Source organism: Oryctolagus cuniculus, chromosome 8 (genome assembly GCF_964237555.1).
Source record: "Oryctolagus cuniculus chromosome 8, mOryCun1.1, whole genome shotgun sequence".
Classification (NCBI taxonomy): domain Eukaryota; kingdom Metazoa; phylum Chordata; class Mammalia; order Lagomorpha; family Leporidae; genus Oryctolagus; species Oryctolagus cuniculus.
The window spans coordinates 75,204,157-75,222,383 of record NC_091439.1 but is presented as its reverse complement, the minus strand read 5'-3'; the positions used below and the strand labels follow the sequence as shown (position 1 = coordinate 75,222,383).

The 18,227-nt window shown below is 40.6% G+C and overlaps 1 protein-coding gene across 7 annotated transcripts in view; it reads left to right on the top strand.

Moving 5' to 3' along the window:
• CCSER1 (coiled-coil serine rich protein 1) overlaps positions 1-18,227 on the top strand; it is a 1,459,660-nt gene that overhangs the window by 185,586 nt on the left and 1,255,847 nt on the right. For all 7 annotated transcript variants that reach the window (XM_051819560.2, XM_002716991.5, XM_051819561.2 and 4 more), the window contains exon 3: positions 29-213. In XM_051819560.2, coding sequence (XP_051675520.2) covers positions 29-213 — 185 coding nt within the window. The remainder of the gene's footprint in view (positions 1-28; positions 214-18,227) is intronic.

Sequence of the window (18,227 nt, the reverse complement as noted above, 5' to 3'; positions counted from 1 at the left end):
TCTTACTTACTTCTTTTTCTTTTAATAGTTCTTGCCAGCAGCCTCAGTCCCTATCGCGAAGGGAGATTCATAGAGAGGCGGCTGCGGTCATCCTCGGAAGGAACCGCAGGGAGTAGCCGGATGATTGTGAAACCCAAAGATGGAAATGCAGAAGAAGTTCATAGTTTGAGAAAGCAAAGAACGGGCTCCTCATCTTCAAAAATGAACAGCATGGTAAGTCTGTACATGTGCATGATGAAATAACGCTGTGCCTTTGTGGCATGTACTTGTGTTTGCCAAATGGACACAGACGAAGGCTAGACCCTCATTCTTGAGGGCAAGTTGGTCTCCATAGTTGATGTCACGAATCAGAGAGGCTGATGTTTTACACAAGATGTGTGTGGGTCAGAAGCATGATGTGAGAGCTGGCCTCAGTTCCTTCCTTCCTTCCACAGGAAGTTTGATGTTCTCTGTTGCAGAGCAACACTCTGGGACGTACAGGATAAGAACAGTGGTGATCATCATGTGACTTTTAGACCCTGTCATTTCACACTCTGTCTCCACCCTGTGGCTACTCTAGAAAACGTCCTTTTGAAGACCATGCTTATATCAGTACCATCCTTATACCCTTTACTAAACCCTACTGTGGCTGTCCTATCAAAGAGCCTCAACACACAGGGTGAGGAGCTGGTGTGATACCCTGGGGGAAAAAATGCCGAGGCTCATTCAGACCTTGAACACACTAGAGATAACCAAGAAGCCAGATTCTGGCTCTGCACAGCCTGGTTTTCTGGTGAGGGTGAAAGTGTGGTGTATGGGGGTTGTGTATGCAGATAGGGTCGGAACTCGCACTCGTGTCCTGGGGTGGCAGTGGTGCAGCTCCCTCACATCACCAGATGGAGTTCAGGGTGGGAAGACCTCAACCTGGGGTCTACAAGTCCTCAGATCTCACAAATACCAGGGTGAATTTGCCTTTTGGACTTTGTTTTGTTTACTTTCTCACACGAGTCCTTTGTCAGCAATGAATTTAACTATTAAAATGTGTCTTCAAAATTATCTATCTACTCACTAGTTGCCTAGTTACTTACCCAACCGTGGACATGTGTAAAACTGATTAAAAAATAAATCAACCACGATATACCTATGTACTGTAGATAATTAGGCTTTTAATAGAGCTATTAGGTCATTGAGCACTGATCATTGTATTGTGGTGACCTCTCCCAGACAGTGAAGTAACACCACAAGGAGCAGAACTATCATGCTTGAAGATAGAAGTTATAGTTCTTATTCTGAATTACCATTTCTTAATACTGGGCAAATTAGTAACAGCAAAACAAGAAATGATAATGAATATCTTATTTCCTTTAAATTAAGAAATGATTGTGTATGTGCATTTGTTCATATAGATAGCTCATTTTTTTGTTTTATTTTGCATTGAAAATTTTATTGTTGCAACTGATAATTTTGTCTAAATAGCAGAATATGTTAAAAAATTTTCCAGTAAATTAACATTAAAAATTAGAGCTAATGAAGTATTAGGAAACATTAATCTTCAAAACATTTCTGTTGTTTTTTCATAGTTAGGTTGGGTTTTTTTGAAGATTTATTTTTATTTATTTGAGAGAGTTACAGAGAGAGTCTTCCATCCTCTAGTTCACTCCCCAAATGGACACAAAGGCTGGAACTGAGCCAGTCTGAGGTCAGGAGCCAGAAGCTCTTCCAGGTTTCCTACTTGGATTCAGGGGCCCAAGCACTTGGGCCATCTTCTGCTGCTTTTCCAGGCCGTAGCAGAGAGCTGGATCAGAAGAGGAGGAGCCGGGACTAGAACCAGCAGCCATATGGGATGCTGGCACTTCAAACTGGGGCTTTAACCTGCTGCACCACAGCACTGGCCCCTATTTTCTCAGCTTGCCCCAAGTTAAATAAACTCTATTATATATTCTTTTGTATCTTACTTTTTAAAAAAAGATGTATCTTATTTGTTTGAAAGAGTGATAAATGGAGGTGGGGCCGTAGAGAGAGAGGGAGATATCTTTCATCTACTGGTTCATTCCCTGTCGCTCCCCATTCACAGAGGAACGACACTAGACCCTGCGCTGTTCTTTTGTCTGCTCGGCCCTTCCCTGGTTAGCTGCCGTTCCCTCACTCGCGGAGGAACGACGCTGTCCCGGGTTAGCTGCCAGCCCCTCCACCTCCGTGGAGGGGCGGCACCCCCCGCTGCTTTCCCCGCTTCCGCGGAGGAGCGGCACACCGCCGGCCGGCTCTCTCGGGGGCTGCTCAGATGTTCCTCAGGTGTTCCTTCAGATATTCCTGGTGCATGTTGTCTCTCTCCTCCTTTATAGTCCTCTTCCACCAATCCCAACTCTGCTACCCACACGCTGAGCACGCTGCTCTCCTGCAATCAGGAGCAGGATCAGCTCCTGCAGCTCATTAGTCAAATTGGCGAAGGAGCTGTGTAGAAGTTTACTCCTCCCCAGCGCCATATTGTGGGAGAGCAGATGCATAGAATAAGTCTTAATTCCAGTAACTTAGTCTAGTCTCAGTTGCTCCCCACAATTCCCCCTTTCTTTTTATTCTAAGGCGTTGATACGCGCCTGTCTTCAGTGCCCCGCGGCACACACTCTGCCCTGCTTTCTGGAGTTGCCCACAGGTGCTTACAAGCCCTACCAAACAGGCAAACCGAATCCGGGTCCTCTCTTCGCCATGTTGTGAGGAGGTTTTTAGGCACTGATGTGTGCCTGTGTTCCGTGCCCTGCAGCGCACGCTGTGCTCTGCCTGCCCACAGGTGCTTACCGCCTTACTAATCAGGCAGACCGAATCCGAGCCTTCTCATTGCCGTGTTGTGGGGAGAATTATTGGTGTTGATAACGTGCCTGTCTTCGGTGACCTGCGGTGCATACTCTGCTAGCCGCCCGCAGGTGTTTACCGCCTTACTAATCAGACAGACCTAATCCGAGCCCTCTCATTGCTGTGTTGTTGGGAGGCCTTATTTTTCTGTATTTCTCTATCTCCAGGCATTCCTATTTCTCTTATTTTACTTCTATCTGCCAGCATTCCTATTTCTCTCATTTTACTTCTATACTTCTGTTTCTCTTATCCCCGCGGCTTCCTGGCGCCCGCCCCGAGGCAGCTTCCCGGCGCCCTGCACCGCGACGGCTTCCCGGCTCTGCGCGGCTTCAGCCCTCGCTTCTCTCATCTGCGCAGCTTCCTGGCTTTGCGCGCGCTCCACGGTGTCCGGGCCCTTCGCGCCTGTACCATGGCCTCCGTGCCAGCCCTGCGCTTCCTATTTACTCGCGCCCCGTGCGCTCTCTCCGTTCGTGTCCCGCGTGCTCTCTCTGCGCGCCGCGGATCCATGAATCATGGCCTAGCTCACGTTTCCGCTACCAGTTTAGTTTTCAGTCTAAGTTCCCTGGGCTAACCTGACGAATTCCAACCTAGCTTACGTCTCCGCTTTTCGGTTTGGCTTCCCGTCTTTTGCTCCCCGGGCTAATCTGACGAACGCCAACCTAGCTTACATCTCCGCTTTCGGTTTGGCTTCCCGTCTTTTGCTCCCCGGGCTGACTTGACGAATCCCAACCTAGCTTACGTCTCCGCTTCGGCCTACCCCCGCGGCTTCATTTTCCCTAACTTATATTTTTCTCTACCCGGTACATTTCCTAGCTTTCTTCCAACAATATTTCTCTCTCATTTCTCCTGGCTTCTCCCCACAGTCCGTATCCAAGTCTATGTTTCTTCTAGCTTTCACTTTCGCTTTCAATCTTAAATTTCTCCTAGCTTCTCCCCGTAGTCCATATCTGAGTCTGTTTTTTCTAGCTTTCACTTTCACTTTCAATCCTAGCTTCTTCCGGCACCTTTTCCATCCGGCTTTTCCCTAGGCTGTTTCCTAGTCTCTCTCTCTGGTATTTTCCTGCTTCTTCCCTCCTAGGTTTCATATCCGAGTCACGGCACCATTATGTCGCTCCCCATTCGCGGAGGAACGACACTAGACCCTGTGCTGTTCTTTTGTCTGCTCGGCCCTTCCTGGGTTAGCTGCCATTCCCTCACTCGCGGAGGAACGACGCTGTCCCGGGTTAGCTGCCGGCCCCTCCACCTCCGTGGAGGGGCGGCACCCCCCCGCCGCTTTCCCCGCTTCCGCAGAGGAGCGGCACACTGCCAGCCGGCTCTCTCCTCCTTTATAGTCCTCTTCCACCAATCCCAACTCTGCTACCCACACGCTGAGCACGCTGCTCTCCTCCAATCAGGAGCAGGATCAGCTCCTGTAGCTCATCAGTCAAATTGGCGAAGGAGCTGTGTAGAAGTTTACTCCTCCCCAGCGCCATATTGTGGGAGAGCAGATGCATAGAATAAGTCTTAATTCCAGTAACTTAGTCTAGTCTCAGTTGCTCCCCACAATTCCCCAAATGGCTGAAACAGCCTGGATTGGGCCAGTTAAAGCCTGTAACTCCATTGAGGTCTCCCACATGGTGACAGGGGCCCAAGTTCTTGGGCTACCTGCTGCTGCTTTCCCAGGCTTACTGTCAGGAAGCTGAATTGGAAGTGGAGCAGCCAGGACTCAAGCAGAGGCTCTTTATGGATGCTGGTGTTGCAGGTGTTGGCTTAACCTGCTGTGCCACATCAGTGGCCCATGTAGCTTATGTGATTTACATATTATATTTAATGTAAATAACATTTCTTGTAATATAAAAATCACTTTTCTCAGATGTACTTTTTAAAAAAGGTTTTTTTTTAATTTACTTGAAATGGAGACAGAGAGAAGGAGACACACACACATTTACAGAAAGACAAAGATGTATCATGCTAGTTCACTCCCCAATTACTCCCCAAGTGGGCAGGATGGTCAGGGCTGGTCAGAGCTGAAGTTAAGAGCCCAGAAATTCATCCAGGTCTCCTGTGTGGGAATCAGATCCACTTTTAAGATTTAAAAACTTAAAATGTCAAAACACAAAAAGGTGACTTTTGTGCTTTGAGGCCTTATTTTTGATAGTGCTCCCGCAGTGCTATATTGCTTCCACTAGATGGCAGAATCACACCACTGCCATGTGTGGTGGACACTATCAAGCTTGGAAAGAGGAACTTGTTAAAATGTTGCACATGTTCAGTGGACGCATAGATGATAACTTGTTTAAATACTGACACTCCTGAATTTCCAAAAGAGACTTGACAGAGTTACTTCATGATTTTAGTGTTTTCGTTTGGATTTTACAATTTTTATCTCATCCTCTTTCTTACCATATAATGGTTAATTTAAAATACAAGAAATGTATTTTTTACCCTATAGCAATATAAGTAACAAATTCTAGAATCAACTAGGTAATTATAGATATATGTGAAGTATCTGGATTATATATTTAAGAAATTGTAGCTTTATGTCTAAAAAGTGACACATTTTCCTTTGATGAGTAACTTGATACTTTCCTTAGGACTGTCCAAAAATTCTAACAAACACTTCTTTTTTAAAAAAAGACTTATTTATTTATTTATTTGAAAGACAGAGTTACAGAGAGGTAGAGAGAGGTAGAGAGAGAAAGAGAGAGAGAGAGGTCTTCCATCTGCTATTTGACTCCCCAGATCGCTGCAACTGCTGAAGCTGGACTGATCAAAAGTCAGGAGCTAGGAGCTTCTTCCACATCTCCCATGTGGATGTAGGGGCCCGAGGACTTGGGCCATCTTCTACTGCTTTCCCAGGCCATAACAGAGAGCTGGATCGGAAGTGGAGCAGCCGGGCACTGAACCAGCACCCATATGGGATGATGAAACTGCAAGTGGTGGCTTTACCCACTATGCCACAGCGCCGGCCTCAACAAACTTATTTCTAGCAATGGGCTCTTCATTTCTAGGAACTTTCTCTACAGACTGTGATATATAAGTGAACAAATGTAATGACTTGTCGTGGTTTCTTCAACTGCTTTACACAGTAAATTCTGACCCAAAATAATTGTGAGAATTTTCAGCTCTGAAAAGATATTTACTGCTCATAATGTGATGAACAAAGAAAAGATGCACATTGTTCAAGGGAGGAACATTGAGACAGGATGAATCTGGCTAAGTGATAACAAAGGAGCCAATTAGAAGTGACATTTTAACATGCATTTATTTCTCAGGCAGGCTGTGTGTACACTGTGGAGGGTGCTGGTGGATCCACTCAGTGTCTCTTTGTGTAGCTAGGCTATTGGAGCAACTTCCATGGCAAACACTGCCTTTCACTGTGGAAGAAGACAGAGAGAGATCTCTGGGATACTGATTCTGGTAATAAAATGCTCTGACCTGTGAGGGAATCATTTTACTTCTGTTCAGACCTAATCACAAGGCCCCAAGCAGACACAAAGGGCTCCAAGAAGTACATTCTTTTCCTTGTGTCTGCATCATGTAGACAAGATGTGTTTGTTGAGTTCTAATGCCCATCGTATTCCCAAACACTTAGGGCATCTCAGTCCTTTTCATTACCTGGGATTTCCTGCTTCCCTCCTCCTTCCTGCCCACAGTTATACTGGGCCCCAGCTCACTGTGCTCATTGTGGTTGGGAACAGACACAGGGCTGTGTTCCTCTGTGAGCAGAAGTTGGGGTGTGTGCTCTTCCTTACTTCACATCTTACAGATGTGAATCTTAAAGGCACTAAGTTCACTTTATCGCTTGCTTCAAGGACTCTTACTACCATTGCAAGCATTTATTTTTATTAAATGAAAAAGTTGGTTTTGGAAGTTGTGCTGTCTTTAGATGACTGAGCAAGCACATTCACAGAGTTGTGCTGCACCGTCTGTGCTGCGTGCCTCTGACAGCATTCATTTTATGGCCAGTTTTACTCCAACACAGCATAGTTTCTCTCATTTGCAGTTTGGCATCCTGCTGCCTTTGTGTGGAAACTGTGAATGGCACAGTGGAAACATAAGCTGTGGGATTTCTTTGGTAGAAGAACAGACCAGATTTATATTGGATGTAAAAAAGGTAGTTACTTGCACATCATTAGCATCTCAAGTCATATTTAAATTTCTTAGTATAGTGAAATCCAGAATTTAGGAATTATTGACAGTAATTGAATAATGAAAGCCAATGTGCTATGTGAGATTTACTTTACTATGCCTTCAGTTTTCTTCTGGGTCCTGTTTTCTCAGTTATTAGCTTATCCTTCATAAAGTACAATTCATTCATTCATTCATTCATTCATTCACTTAGGAGTTTCTTTCAGTAAATATTTATTAAGACCTACTCTGTAGAAGTAAACATGAAAGAAAAAAACCTTTAAGAACTTTAGAATCCAGATAGGTAGACAGGAGAGTTGTGTATGATCTTCCCACTACAACGGATTTAGACGTTGCTCTTATTAGCAAGTTAAGAAGTTTAAAATGTGCGTGTGAACTCCCATTTCCCTGATTTTATGTTCTTTATCTCACACACACTCAGTTGACACTGTTAAATATTTACCTAACTTGCTTGTGCCTTTTGCTCACTTTTACCGCTGAGGCCCAGCTGTTTGTGCTGAGCAGGGATACCGAGAGGCACTGGGGCAGGAAGCAAAGAAGTCACGATAAATCTCCTGAATCAGTGTTCAGAAACTCAGCTGGAAAACACTCCAGCTCTACAACCCGCTGGGCAAAAGAGTTCTGCTGGCCTGATTTGGTGCACATACCTTCACACTTGCATTTTGTGTCATAAGTTGCTCAAGCTCTAGATAAAGAGAAAAGGAAAGATGATAATTAGGAGATAGGATTTAAGAAATTTTTCATCCTAGTTCTGATATACTTTTTTTAAAGATTTATTTTATTTATGTGAAAGGCAGAGTTAGAGAGACAGAGAGAGACAGAGGAGACAGAGAGATCTTCCATCCACTAGTTCACTCCCCAAATGGCCACAACAGCCAGGGCTGGACTAGACTGAAGTCAAGAGCCAGGAGCTTCATCTAGGTCTCCCACATTGGTGGTAGGGACCCAAGGACTTGGGCCATCTTTGGCTGCTTTTTCAAACTCATTAGCGGGGAGCTGGATCAGAAGTGGAGCAGCAAGGACTTGAACTGGCACCCATAGAGGATGCTGGCATTGCAGGCGGCTGCTTAACTCATTATACCACATGACAGCCCCAATTCTGATATTCTTTAAACAAATTTTTAAGAATTTATTTTAAAGGCAGAGGGAGACAGATCTTTTATTCACTGGTTCACTCTTCAAATGCCAATAACAGCTGTTGCGGATCCAGGATAAACACAGGAGTCTGAAACTCAATCCGCTTCTCCCACACCCAAGTATTGAGTCATAACCTGCTGCTTCACAGGGTGCACATTAGGTGGAAGCTGAGCTAGGAGGCAGGACTGTGGCTCAAACTCAGACACTTCGATACAGGATGCTGGTGTCACAAGTGTTGTCGATAATGCCTGTGCCAAATGCCTGCCCCAATTCTGAAATTCTTTATGAGAGACTTTCCAGTATGTAAAGATTATAATGGCTCTTTGTGGGTTAGAATGATGATGGTAGCTTTTGGTGTAAATCACCGTCAATGGAATTAAAGCAAATATTATTACATGCTATCGGGACATTTAATGAGCAAAGGAAACCATTAATAGTTTTAAGGAAATGAGGCCACACAAATCATTCTCTTCAATCCTTGTAAATTTGAAGAAGGAATATCACAAGTAACATTCATTAAATGTGAAATTACATTTATTGATAACTGGCATCTTAATTTTAGATTAATAGTTCCAGTTCATTATTCTAGTATAGATTTTTCTAGGAATGAATGAGATTTTCTTCTCAATGTCCTTGTAAGTTGTGTCACATGTATAGGACCTAGCACATAGTTGATTGCATATGTCTCATATTAACTGTTGAACTTCAGTCTTTTAAATGAAAGAAACAGTTTCCTGCCAGTGGTTAGTATAGTGCCAGTTGCAGAAATGGGCAACTAATAAGTATGAATGAATTAAAGGTAGAATTACTGATTAGGTAGTAATGGATGTTCCTGCATATATGAATTCAGGATTCTAGTTTAATCATTGTATGTGGTGTGGTTATGCACCTTTTTTACATTTCCATTATGCATGTAATATCTGTATATCTCTATGATGTATTGATTGATAAGGATCTGTTTTGCTGATGTTAAGTCCTTGGCCAGGATGCCATCACAACTGTGACATTCACACAGTATAGGCATGATTTATTTGGGATTATCAGCCTTATACAGTGGTTTTCAGGGTCATTTCAGTGTAGTAGTTGTGGACTTGGAACACAACAAAAGCAAGAAGTAGTCTAAAGTTTGTGATATTAATTGGAGAATGAATGAAAAGATTTAAGTTCTTGGTCAGAAGATTTTGGAACTTTCTTGCATAATTATTTTGTAAAACTTACTTTCTTATAGGTTTATAGAATCTGAGTTGTCTTTAAAAGCAGAACTAGATAAAATACTCCATTCACTTTTTCTTTTGGGATGAATAATTTTTATTTAGAAGCTATCACAATTTTGATTCCTGTTGTGAAAAATTGTGATTAGTTTATTCATGGACATAACTCAATCTGAAATGACTTTATGGTTAGCTTGAGTACATAGAATTGAATTACCAAAATTATTACTATTTATTTGTATATTGTTCACAGGAGAGTATGCTTAGCACCTACCTTTTTATCTTTGTGATTATATCATTGGAAATATAAATAATCATGACATAACAATAGCAAGGTTAATGTATATTTAAAACTTCATTGAGAATAACATTTCTGTTAATTATTCATCAAAAAAATAATAAAGGCATTAATAAAGGAAAGTTAAACTTCTTTAATCACACTAATCCAGGATACCTTTAGACAATTTATATCTCTTTAAAGTTAACAAATTAGAAAACTAAGATTGCTTACCATCTACCCTTGGACTATAATCTTATTTCTAAGTGGATCAACTTTATCTCTTAATTTTTTATAAGAAGAAACCACTTGCTTCCTTATTTAGTTAACCCCAGAGAAGGGCACAGCTCCAGGTGTGAGAGAGGCTAAGTGTTGATGCAGGATCCATGACTAATTTCTGACCACCTGAATAGAGGCACCGTCTGTAGCACAGAATCGACCTTAAGGAAGGTTTCTGTTCTGAGGCGATAGTCACTGAGATAGGAAGTTTTCACCTTTTAATAGTTGGATCATGAGGATGATTTATTTTTCTTTGTTATTCTATTTTGAAATTTAAGTGTAACACATTAAATTAACTTTAGAAAAATAAATGAGCAGAACAAATTCTGACTTCCAGGGTCAAGAATATTGTTATCATGAAGAATTATTCATGAGCATTATGGCTTATAAAATATAAATATTTTATTCACAGTATATTTCTCTAATTTAAAAATTGAAACAAAGCATCTCATTTATAATGTCACCATAAAAAGATATGATTTACAAATGAATATTTCATGTACATTTTCATATTATTCTTATGTGATAATACTTTTGGTTAAATTAGTATTTTCTAATTGAGAATAGCTGTCATTTTAATTACTCTTATCATTTAATTCAATCATTATTTCACTCTAATGCTAAATGTTTGCTCTGAAACGCTTCCTTTATATCTTCCATTGTATTTTGCTTATTACATACAACCCGAGATAATTTATGTTTCCTTTCTTAGGCGCTTTATAATTACCTGTAAAATGATGATTTTTCTAGTCAGCTGGTTGTCTTCAGCACTACTGAATGATTAGTTCATGTGTCAGTGAGAAGCACAGTGAAGTTTATTGTCAGGGGAGATTCAAATAAGTCAGAACTCTTACCAGGTGGCACAAGAGACACAGATGAAGCAGGGAGAGGGCTGGAGGGCCTTCCCGCTCTCCTGCTCCGTTCTTTCTGCACCTGTTGGACCTGGCCTAGGTTGGTGAGTGAGGTTTACCTTAACACTTTATGTCCACAGAGTCCTCTCAGTGTACAACAGCTCCATTTAATCATCAGTTGCACAGCATACATGCCCATTTCTCAGGGAGCCATTCCCATGCGTTTCTAACTCCCAGCTTTATGTTTGACAAACAGTCCTAGATAATCAGAGAATCCATAGATGATACACTTTGTTTCTAGTGAAATCCATTTAGTCCGCCAGTTTGTTTCCTAGGAAGTCTGCCATTAGGAAGTTTACAGGGAGATTATACCAGGTCATCTGCCTTTCTATTTCCGAGGAAGCATACACCGCTTCCCCCATGACAAGAAAACAGATCACAGAATGGCTGCTAACTGAGGCAAGTGTGAGCCTAGCACTCTGAGACCACCCGTTCTGTTCTCGCTGGCCCCTCCCCACATTTGTGTTTCTTCCCAGAAATCCTTCATCATTTCCTCTGATCTTAGAGAAGTGCTTTTCTCCCTTTTTCCAAAGAAATCCTTCTGCTCTTGACAGGCTTAACAAGAGTACTCCACCGGGGTGTTTCTTCTGTCTTATCTTTGGCTTCTTTTCCATCTCTCCATTGTTCTCAGTTTACCACTTTGTCAGTTTTCCATCACTGGGGAAACCAATAAAAGAAAGAATGATAATTTTTTTGTATATGTTGTTTGCTGCTAAAGTTCTCCCTCTTCTTCCTTTTTCTCTGCAAGACAAACACTCCTGACTTTTGCCATTTCACTTTCTCACTTTCAATAAATGGCTCAATTTCATGTATTTAAGCTCACGTGTTACACAGTTTCTCAGCACAGGCACAATTGACATTTTTGTCCTTGCTAATTCTGTGTTTGGGGGCTGTTTGTGCATAGTAAGATGTATAATAGATCTCTGACTTCTACTCGCTAAATCCAGAAGATTGTGACAACAAAAACTATCTTCCTACCTCAGAAATCTGAAAAGAGACCTACCAGCTGACCCAGCAATCCCACTCCTGGGAATTTACCCAAACAAAATGATCACAGCATATGAAAGAGTTATCAGTATACGCATGTTTATTGCAGTTCAATTTACAATAACTTAGATATGGAATCAGCCCAGATGTCCATCAACTGCTGACTAATAAAATAATTATGGTGTGTATATATATATATATACACACACACACACGCTATGGAGTACTACTTACAGATAAAAAAATGAAATTGTGTCTCTTATAACAATATGGATGCAACTGGAAACCATTATACTTAGTGAAATAAGCCATTCCCAAAGAGATGGATTTCATATGTTTTCCCTGATCTGTGTGTGGTAACTAATAGAGAACCTAAAATGTAATGTATAGGAGTAGAGTTGATATTTTGAGATTTGGTGGTTGTTTATACTCCTTGTCTCTACCGTTGAGGGATACTTTTTTTTTTCCTACTATTTGTTGAACTCTTTCCTTAGTGTAGGGTTAATCTTTTTTTAAAAATTTATTTATTTATTTATTCATTTATTTTTGACAGGCAGAGTTAGACAGTGAGAGAGAGAGACAGAGAGAAAGGTCTTCCTTCCATTGGTTCACCTCCCAAATGGCCGCTATGGCTAGTGCGCTGCGGCTGGCGCGCTGCGCCAATCCGAAGCCAGGAACCAGGTGCTTCCTCCTGGTCTCCCATGCTGGTGCAGGGCCCAAGCACTTGGGCCATCCTCCACTGCCTTCCTGGCCACAGCAGAGAGCTGGACTGGAAGAGGAGCAACCGGGACAGAATCCAGCACCCCAACCAGGACTGGAACCCTGAATGCTGGCACTGCAGGCAGAGGATTAGCCAAGTGAGCCGTGGTGCTGGCTAGGGTTAATCTTAAGATTATAAAGTAAACTATAACTAGATCTTTGTAAATATTAAGAGTTGGAATAAGAGAGGGAGGAAGAAGGGTAGGAGCATGGATAGGAGGGAAAGTAGGGTGGGAAGTGTCACTGTGTTCCTAAATCTGTATATAGGAAGTACATGGAATTTGTATACCTTAAATAAAAATAAAATAAATAGAATAAAATACAATTAAACTATCTCCTGACATTGCTAAATATGCCCTGGTAGAGAAAAAGAGTAGGAGAGAACTGCAGTAAAGTCATCAGTGATTTTGTCAACTTTCATGTCCTTTTTCTACTTTCATCTTTTTTTTTTTTTTTGACAGGCAGAGTGAACAGTGAGAGAGAGAGAGACAGGTCTTCCTTTTTGCCGTTGGTTCACCCTCCAATGGCCGCCGTGGCTGATCTGATGGCAGGAGCCAGGTGCTTATCCTGGTCTCCCATGGGGTGCAGGGCCCAAGTACTTGGACCATCCTCCACTGCACTCTCTGGCCACAGCAGAGAGCTGGCCTGGAAGAGGGGCAACCGGGACAGGATCTGGTGCCCCGTAGAACCCGGTGTGCCAGCGCCACAAGGCAGAGGATTAGCCTAGTGAGCCACGGTGCCGGCCTACTTTCATCTTGTCCTGGCTGCTCTTCCTTGTCTAACACAGTGGAGGACACTGAAGATGTGTTCTCTTCCTTTTGCCATTCCAACTCTGCCCTTGGTTATACTCCATCTTTTCTTCTTCCACTCTTCCTGCAGGGTTCTTCACACCCGAACTCGAAACAGAGCTGTTCCTCTGCATTTGGCCCCTCACCCTGTTACCTTTTCATTGACCTGATCTTTCTGAAGACTTAAGATACAGGAGAAGCTAGACAGGGATTTTAAACCAAACGGCAGAGATCTGTTATATCAGAAATTCAACAAAATCAGTTAGGCATTGAAAATAACAATGTTAGATTTCTGAAAATACGTGATGGATTATAAACATTTATTTGCACAAGGAGAGTAGCTGAAACTCTGAGGGCAGTTTTGTTTGGGCTGGAAGTAGAGAAATATTCAGTGAACTTCGGCCCTAAGAGTTGATGGCTTAGGGCTGGTGTTGTGGCATAGTAGGTTTAACTTCTGTCTGTGAAGCCAGCATCCAATATGGGTGCCAGTTTGGGTCCTGCTGTTCCACTTCTGATCTGGCTCCCAGCTAATGTGCCTGGGAAAGCAGCAGAAGATGGCCCAAGTACTTGGGCCCCTGCCACCCACATGGGAGACTCAGAAGAAGCTCTAGGCTCCTGGCTTTGTCCTGGTCTAGTTCTAGCTTTTGTGGTCATTTGGGGAGTGAACCAGCAGATGGAAGTTTTCTCTTGTACTCTGTCTCTCCCTCTCTGTAAGTCTGCCTTTCAAAATAAATAAATAAATAAATAAATAAAAATTAAAGACAAGTTGATGGCTTGTCTCCCTTATTTTTCTTCACTATATTAATATCTTAATTCTTGTTTTACTGCATATATTTCAACCTTCAATATTCAATATTATCAGTCTCCACTCTTTGTCTAAAGTCGCATTGCAGAAGTAGCAATTATATCACTTACAGTAGAGCCTTCCTTTCAGAACTGGTGCAACACAATGCAATAATAAATTCTTTCCTCGTTGCTGTCCTCAGCATTATGCATCCCTTTTACCACATAGCAGTTTAAGTTGGGCAAAGGGCTGTTAGTGGCAAAAGTGACACTGTACAAGCAGCATGTATTTGATGTGCCAGGAAACTTGGCACAACTACTGGAGAACCACACGTTGCCAGCTCCTGTCCTACCCTGTTGGCCTCTGCAACTGCTGTTCTGCTTGGTAGCCTTTGGAGCTCCCCAGGGATTGTGCCCCAGACTGGCTCTGGCGTGTGTGTGGCGAGGGCTTGGAAGGTTTAAGGCCAACTTCCAAAGGGAAGGGAAAATCTATAAAATACCTTTCGTTCCTAAAAACATTCAAAATGTAATAACAAGATAAAAAGTATTCTACATTAATTAGTACTTGAACATTTTATAATATTTTATGATTTTGCTTTTATAAATACCTTTGGTACCTTCCAATTTTTAATATCGAGTAGGCATTTTTATTTCATTTTTGTGTTACTTGTCTAGAGTAAAAGCACATATACTTTCTCCTAACACACAAATGTGATCAAAATAGCAAGATTTACAAAATGATAATTCTTTTGTGTCAGGCTAACATGATCTTAAGTCAAACGTGATGTTATCTATATCTATGATGTGAGGAACAGAATAAGAGATTTTTGAAAGGACATCAAATTGCAATCCCATATCTGTCATTGCCCTCTTCATAAAGTTGTTGGAGTATCAAATAACAGATTTATGTGAAAACACTTCATAAATTTTAAAGTGTTACATAAGTAAATATGACAGATATTTCATTAATAAAACATTGAAATTAAAATATTGCATTTTATGATCATTTAAAATGAAACCATTTTAAATGTCAAACTCACATTTAAAATTTATCATGGCAAAGTGTCAGCTCTTTTAAATTACAATAGAAAATGCCTTGGATAGTCCAAGTAATTTATATTTTAATGCTGTATAGGAGATCTTCTATTTACTTGATTTCTCATTTGATTTTTTTTGACACTGTTCCTCTTTCAAAACCAGTTTATATCACTTAGAAAATACTTAATCAATCAGTACCCGTAAGACTTGCATACTTTTCTGTGTCCATGTTACACTTGATTTAGAAAGTTCACTCAACCCCAGCTGTTTCTTGATTGTTAAATTGGGGGAGAAACAACTTCTTTTTAAGACTGACAGGTATCTTAGGTGTTTATAAAGAAATTTAAGTTGCATTTATTTTTTCTTAAATTGCAAATCATATTTAACCATTGAAGACATGTATTCAAATATTTTGTAACTCATTGATAACTTCATAAATATCTAATGTAAAAGTGTCATCTGTTAAATTTTAAGGTAATGGTATCCAAAATAGTTCTGGGCAATGATTGAAAAGACAAAACTTGATATTGAAGATAAATGTGATTACTGTATTCATTTTTGTTTAAGAATAAATATTGGATGTAGTGCATTTAGTAGTAGTAGCCCATCCAGTGATAATTTAAGGTCTCCGCACTTTTATGACGGAAACTTTTAAAACACCCAGGGGGTTTTGCGCCTGTCCTTCTTACTTCTTTGTCCATTCTTTTGAAAAAAATACCCGCACCAGTAGGGTATGCAACGTGAATATTTAAACTCTATAAAACTTGAATTAGAGGGTAACCAGCTGTCAGATAATTCATATCATGTGTTGGGCACTGGTTCAGATGAGACTGTATATCTCAGCATGCTGTTGCTTTCAGTAGGTTTATGTTCCAAAGAAATGTGGATGCATTAATACAAAACCGGGTTTTAAATGGAAAGATCAACCACCTAGCTATGGTTCATCAATCACAGTGATTTTCTCTCCTTTTATTTTTAATAATAATAATAATAAAAGCATACAGAAACTATCAGGGAGCCAAGTGGGTGTCAGAGTACACTGATACTAAAGCTTTAACTTGACCCAGCAGTTTACTGGAAGTTGTTATAGCTGAGAAAGAAATGAGTGAAGCATAGATGCAGGGCTGCTGAGCGTGCATTTAGAGAAGGAGAAAAGAACTTCTAATGCATGTTCTTCTCCAGTAGCATTTGTCTCTTTAGGAAGTCCTGTGTAACGAAAGGGCATTGCGATGCTATTAAGTTTTATGGAGTGATACTGTGATTTCCTGAAGGGAACTTACTGTTACACAGCTGGATGCCTGTAAGGTCTGTTAACTAAAGGAGTTCAAAGATAGCCACTGTTGTCACCATAGCATTTCCTTTGTAGTTTTTGATTCAGTGCAGTGGGGTTGAACATAAAAGCTGCTACAATCTTCAACTTTTCATGATTCACTCCTTGTTAGAAGTTGACCATTAGGTAATTTTTAGGAAATCAGAACAGTTGATCCCTAGAAATGATTTCTACAGAAATTTTTTTTTGTCTGTAAAGACAACATAAAGTGATTTTTCAATTTTGACACCCTGGCTTTGATGAAAATTCTTATATTATTTTAAAATAAGAATACTTTTACCATAACCTAGGAAATCATTGGTTCAACAGACAAGCTTTTGCATAGACAAAAAAAATCATTAAAATTAATTTTTTAAAAAGAAAACAAAATAGCATAATAAAATCACAGAATTTTTGTGGATAAACAGCAGCCCAAAGTGAAGAAAAATTTTTAAAATATATTTTCATTAAGTGGACTTAATGGCCAAGGAACATGAATTTTCAGTTTCACCCAATGCTATCTATGGGCCCAGCACACACATCAGGCACTGTTTAAGGAGTTGGGAACAACATGATGAACAAGAAAGGTCTTTATTTATGGAAACTGAGTCATATGGCATAAAAGGAAAAAATAGAAGTCTGGGCTGTTAAAGTTTTAATTCCCCACTAAATCATGGAATATTTACATTCTGAAAAGATAGATTCCTTATCCGAAGAATACCTATAGTAGGTAAGAAATCATCTGATTCTGCATTCTATTACAGATCTACGTAATGGATCAAATAGTGAACAGCCCTAACAACTCTAAAAAATGGAACTGAGGGGGGTATAAGTATCATCTAATTATTAGTAAAGTGGAAGAAAGATTTCAGCAAAATGAGTCCAATTCACTGTAGTCCACCTTGGGCCAGAAATAGGGGTGGGGCAGTTCAAAGAAAGGTAAAACAGCTCCACCTCCTATCCCCCACCCCTCCCCACCTTCCTTTTGCAGGATCTAGGCAGAAATGAACAGGTTTTGTAAAAAAAAGTTAATATGGGGTTAATTCAGAGCAAAATATAAATAAGCTAGTCCCGGGAGGCAGGAACCTGTCCAGTTTAAATTAGTATTGGGAAATATTCTATGGTTGTCAAATCATAGTCAAAATTGATGTACTTCATAACACTAAATGTTTATTTATCATTACACAGTGAATGTATGTTTGGCCCCAAAAGACGGGCTTTAAGTAAAGTGGAAGGCAAATTTTTTACAGGATTAACTACTAGTAATTTTTGGAACATGCTTGGTTACAAAGATCTTCAGGGACTGTATACTACTATTGAAAAGGATGCCACTGATTAATTTTAAGCAGATAAGGAATGTATAGACAAAGAACAAAGGATTGCACAGCGTTGCTTCAGATGGCTAAGATGAAACAGAGTCTGTATGCATATCAGTCAAGTCATATTGACTGGGTGGATAAGATTAATAGCTCTCTCCAGGACACTCCTTAGACAGATCTCTGTGGATGTTTCTCTTGAATGCTTTTTAGACTTTTTAGGGGCAGTTTGTTCTCAAAGGTCATGTCGTATCTTTGTTCAGATAATCTCTTTCCATAAATTGCAATGTTCACAAAACAAAACTTGTAAGAAGTGGCATTCAGATAAGTAGAAAAACTGCCTTCTTCTCTGTTTTGTTTCTTGTCCTATATTCCTTTCCTCTACCTCATCCTGAAGTCAACTCACTCCTCAAATCAACTCACTTCTCAAAATTAAAAATAAAACTTGACTCAAAATAACAAAACTCAGTTGCCT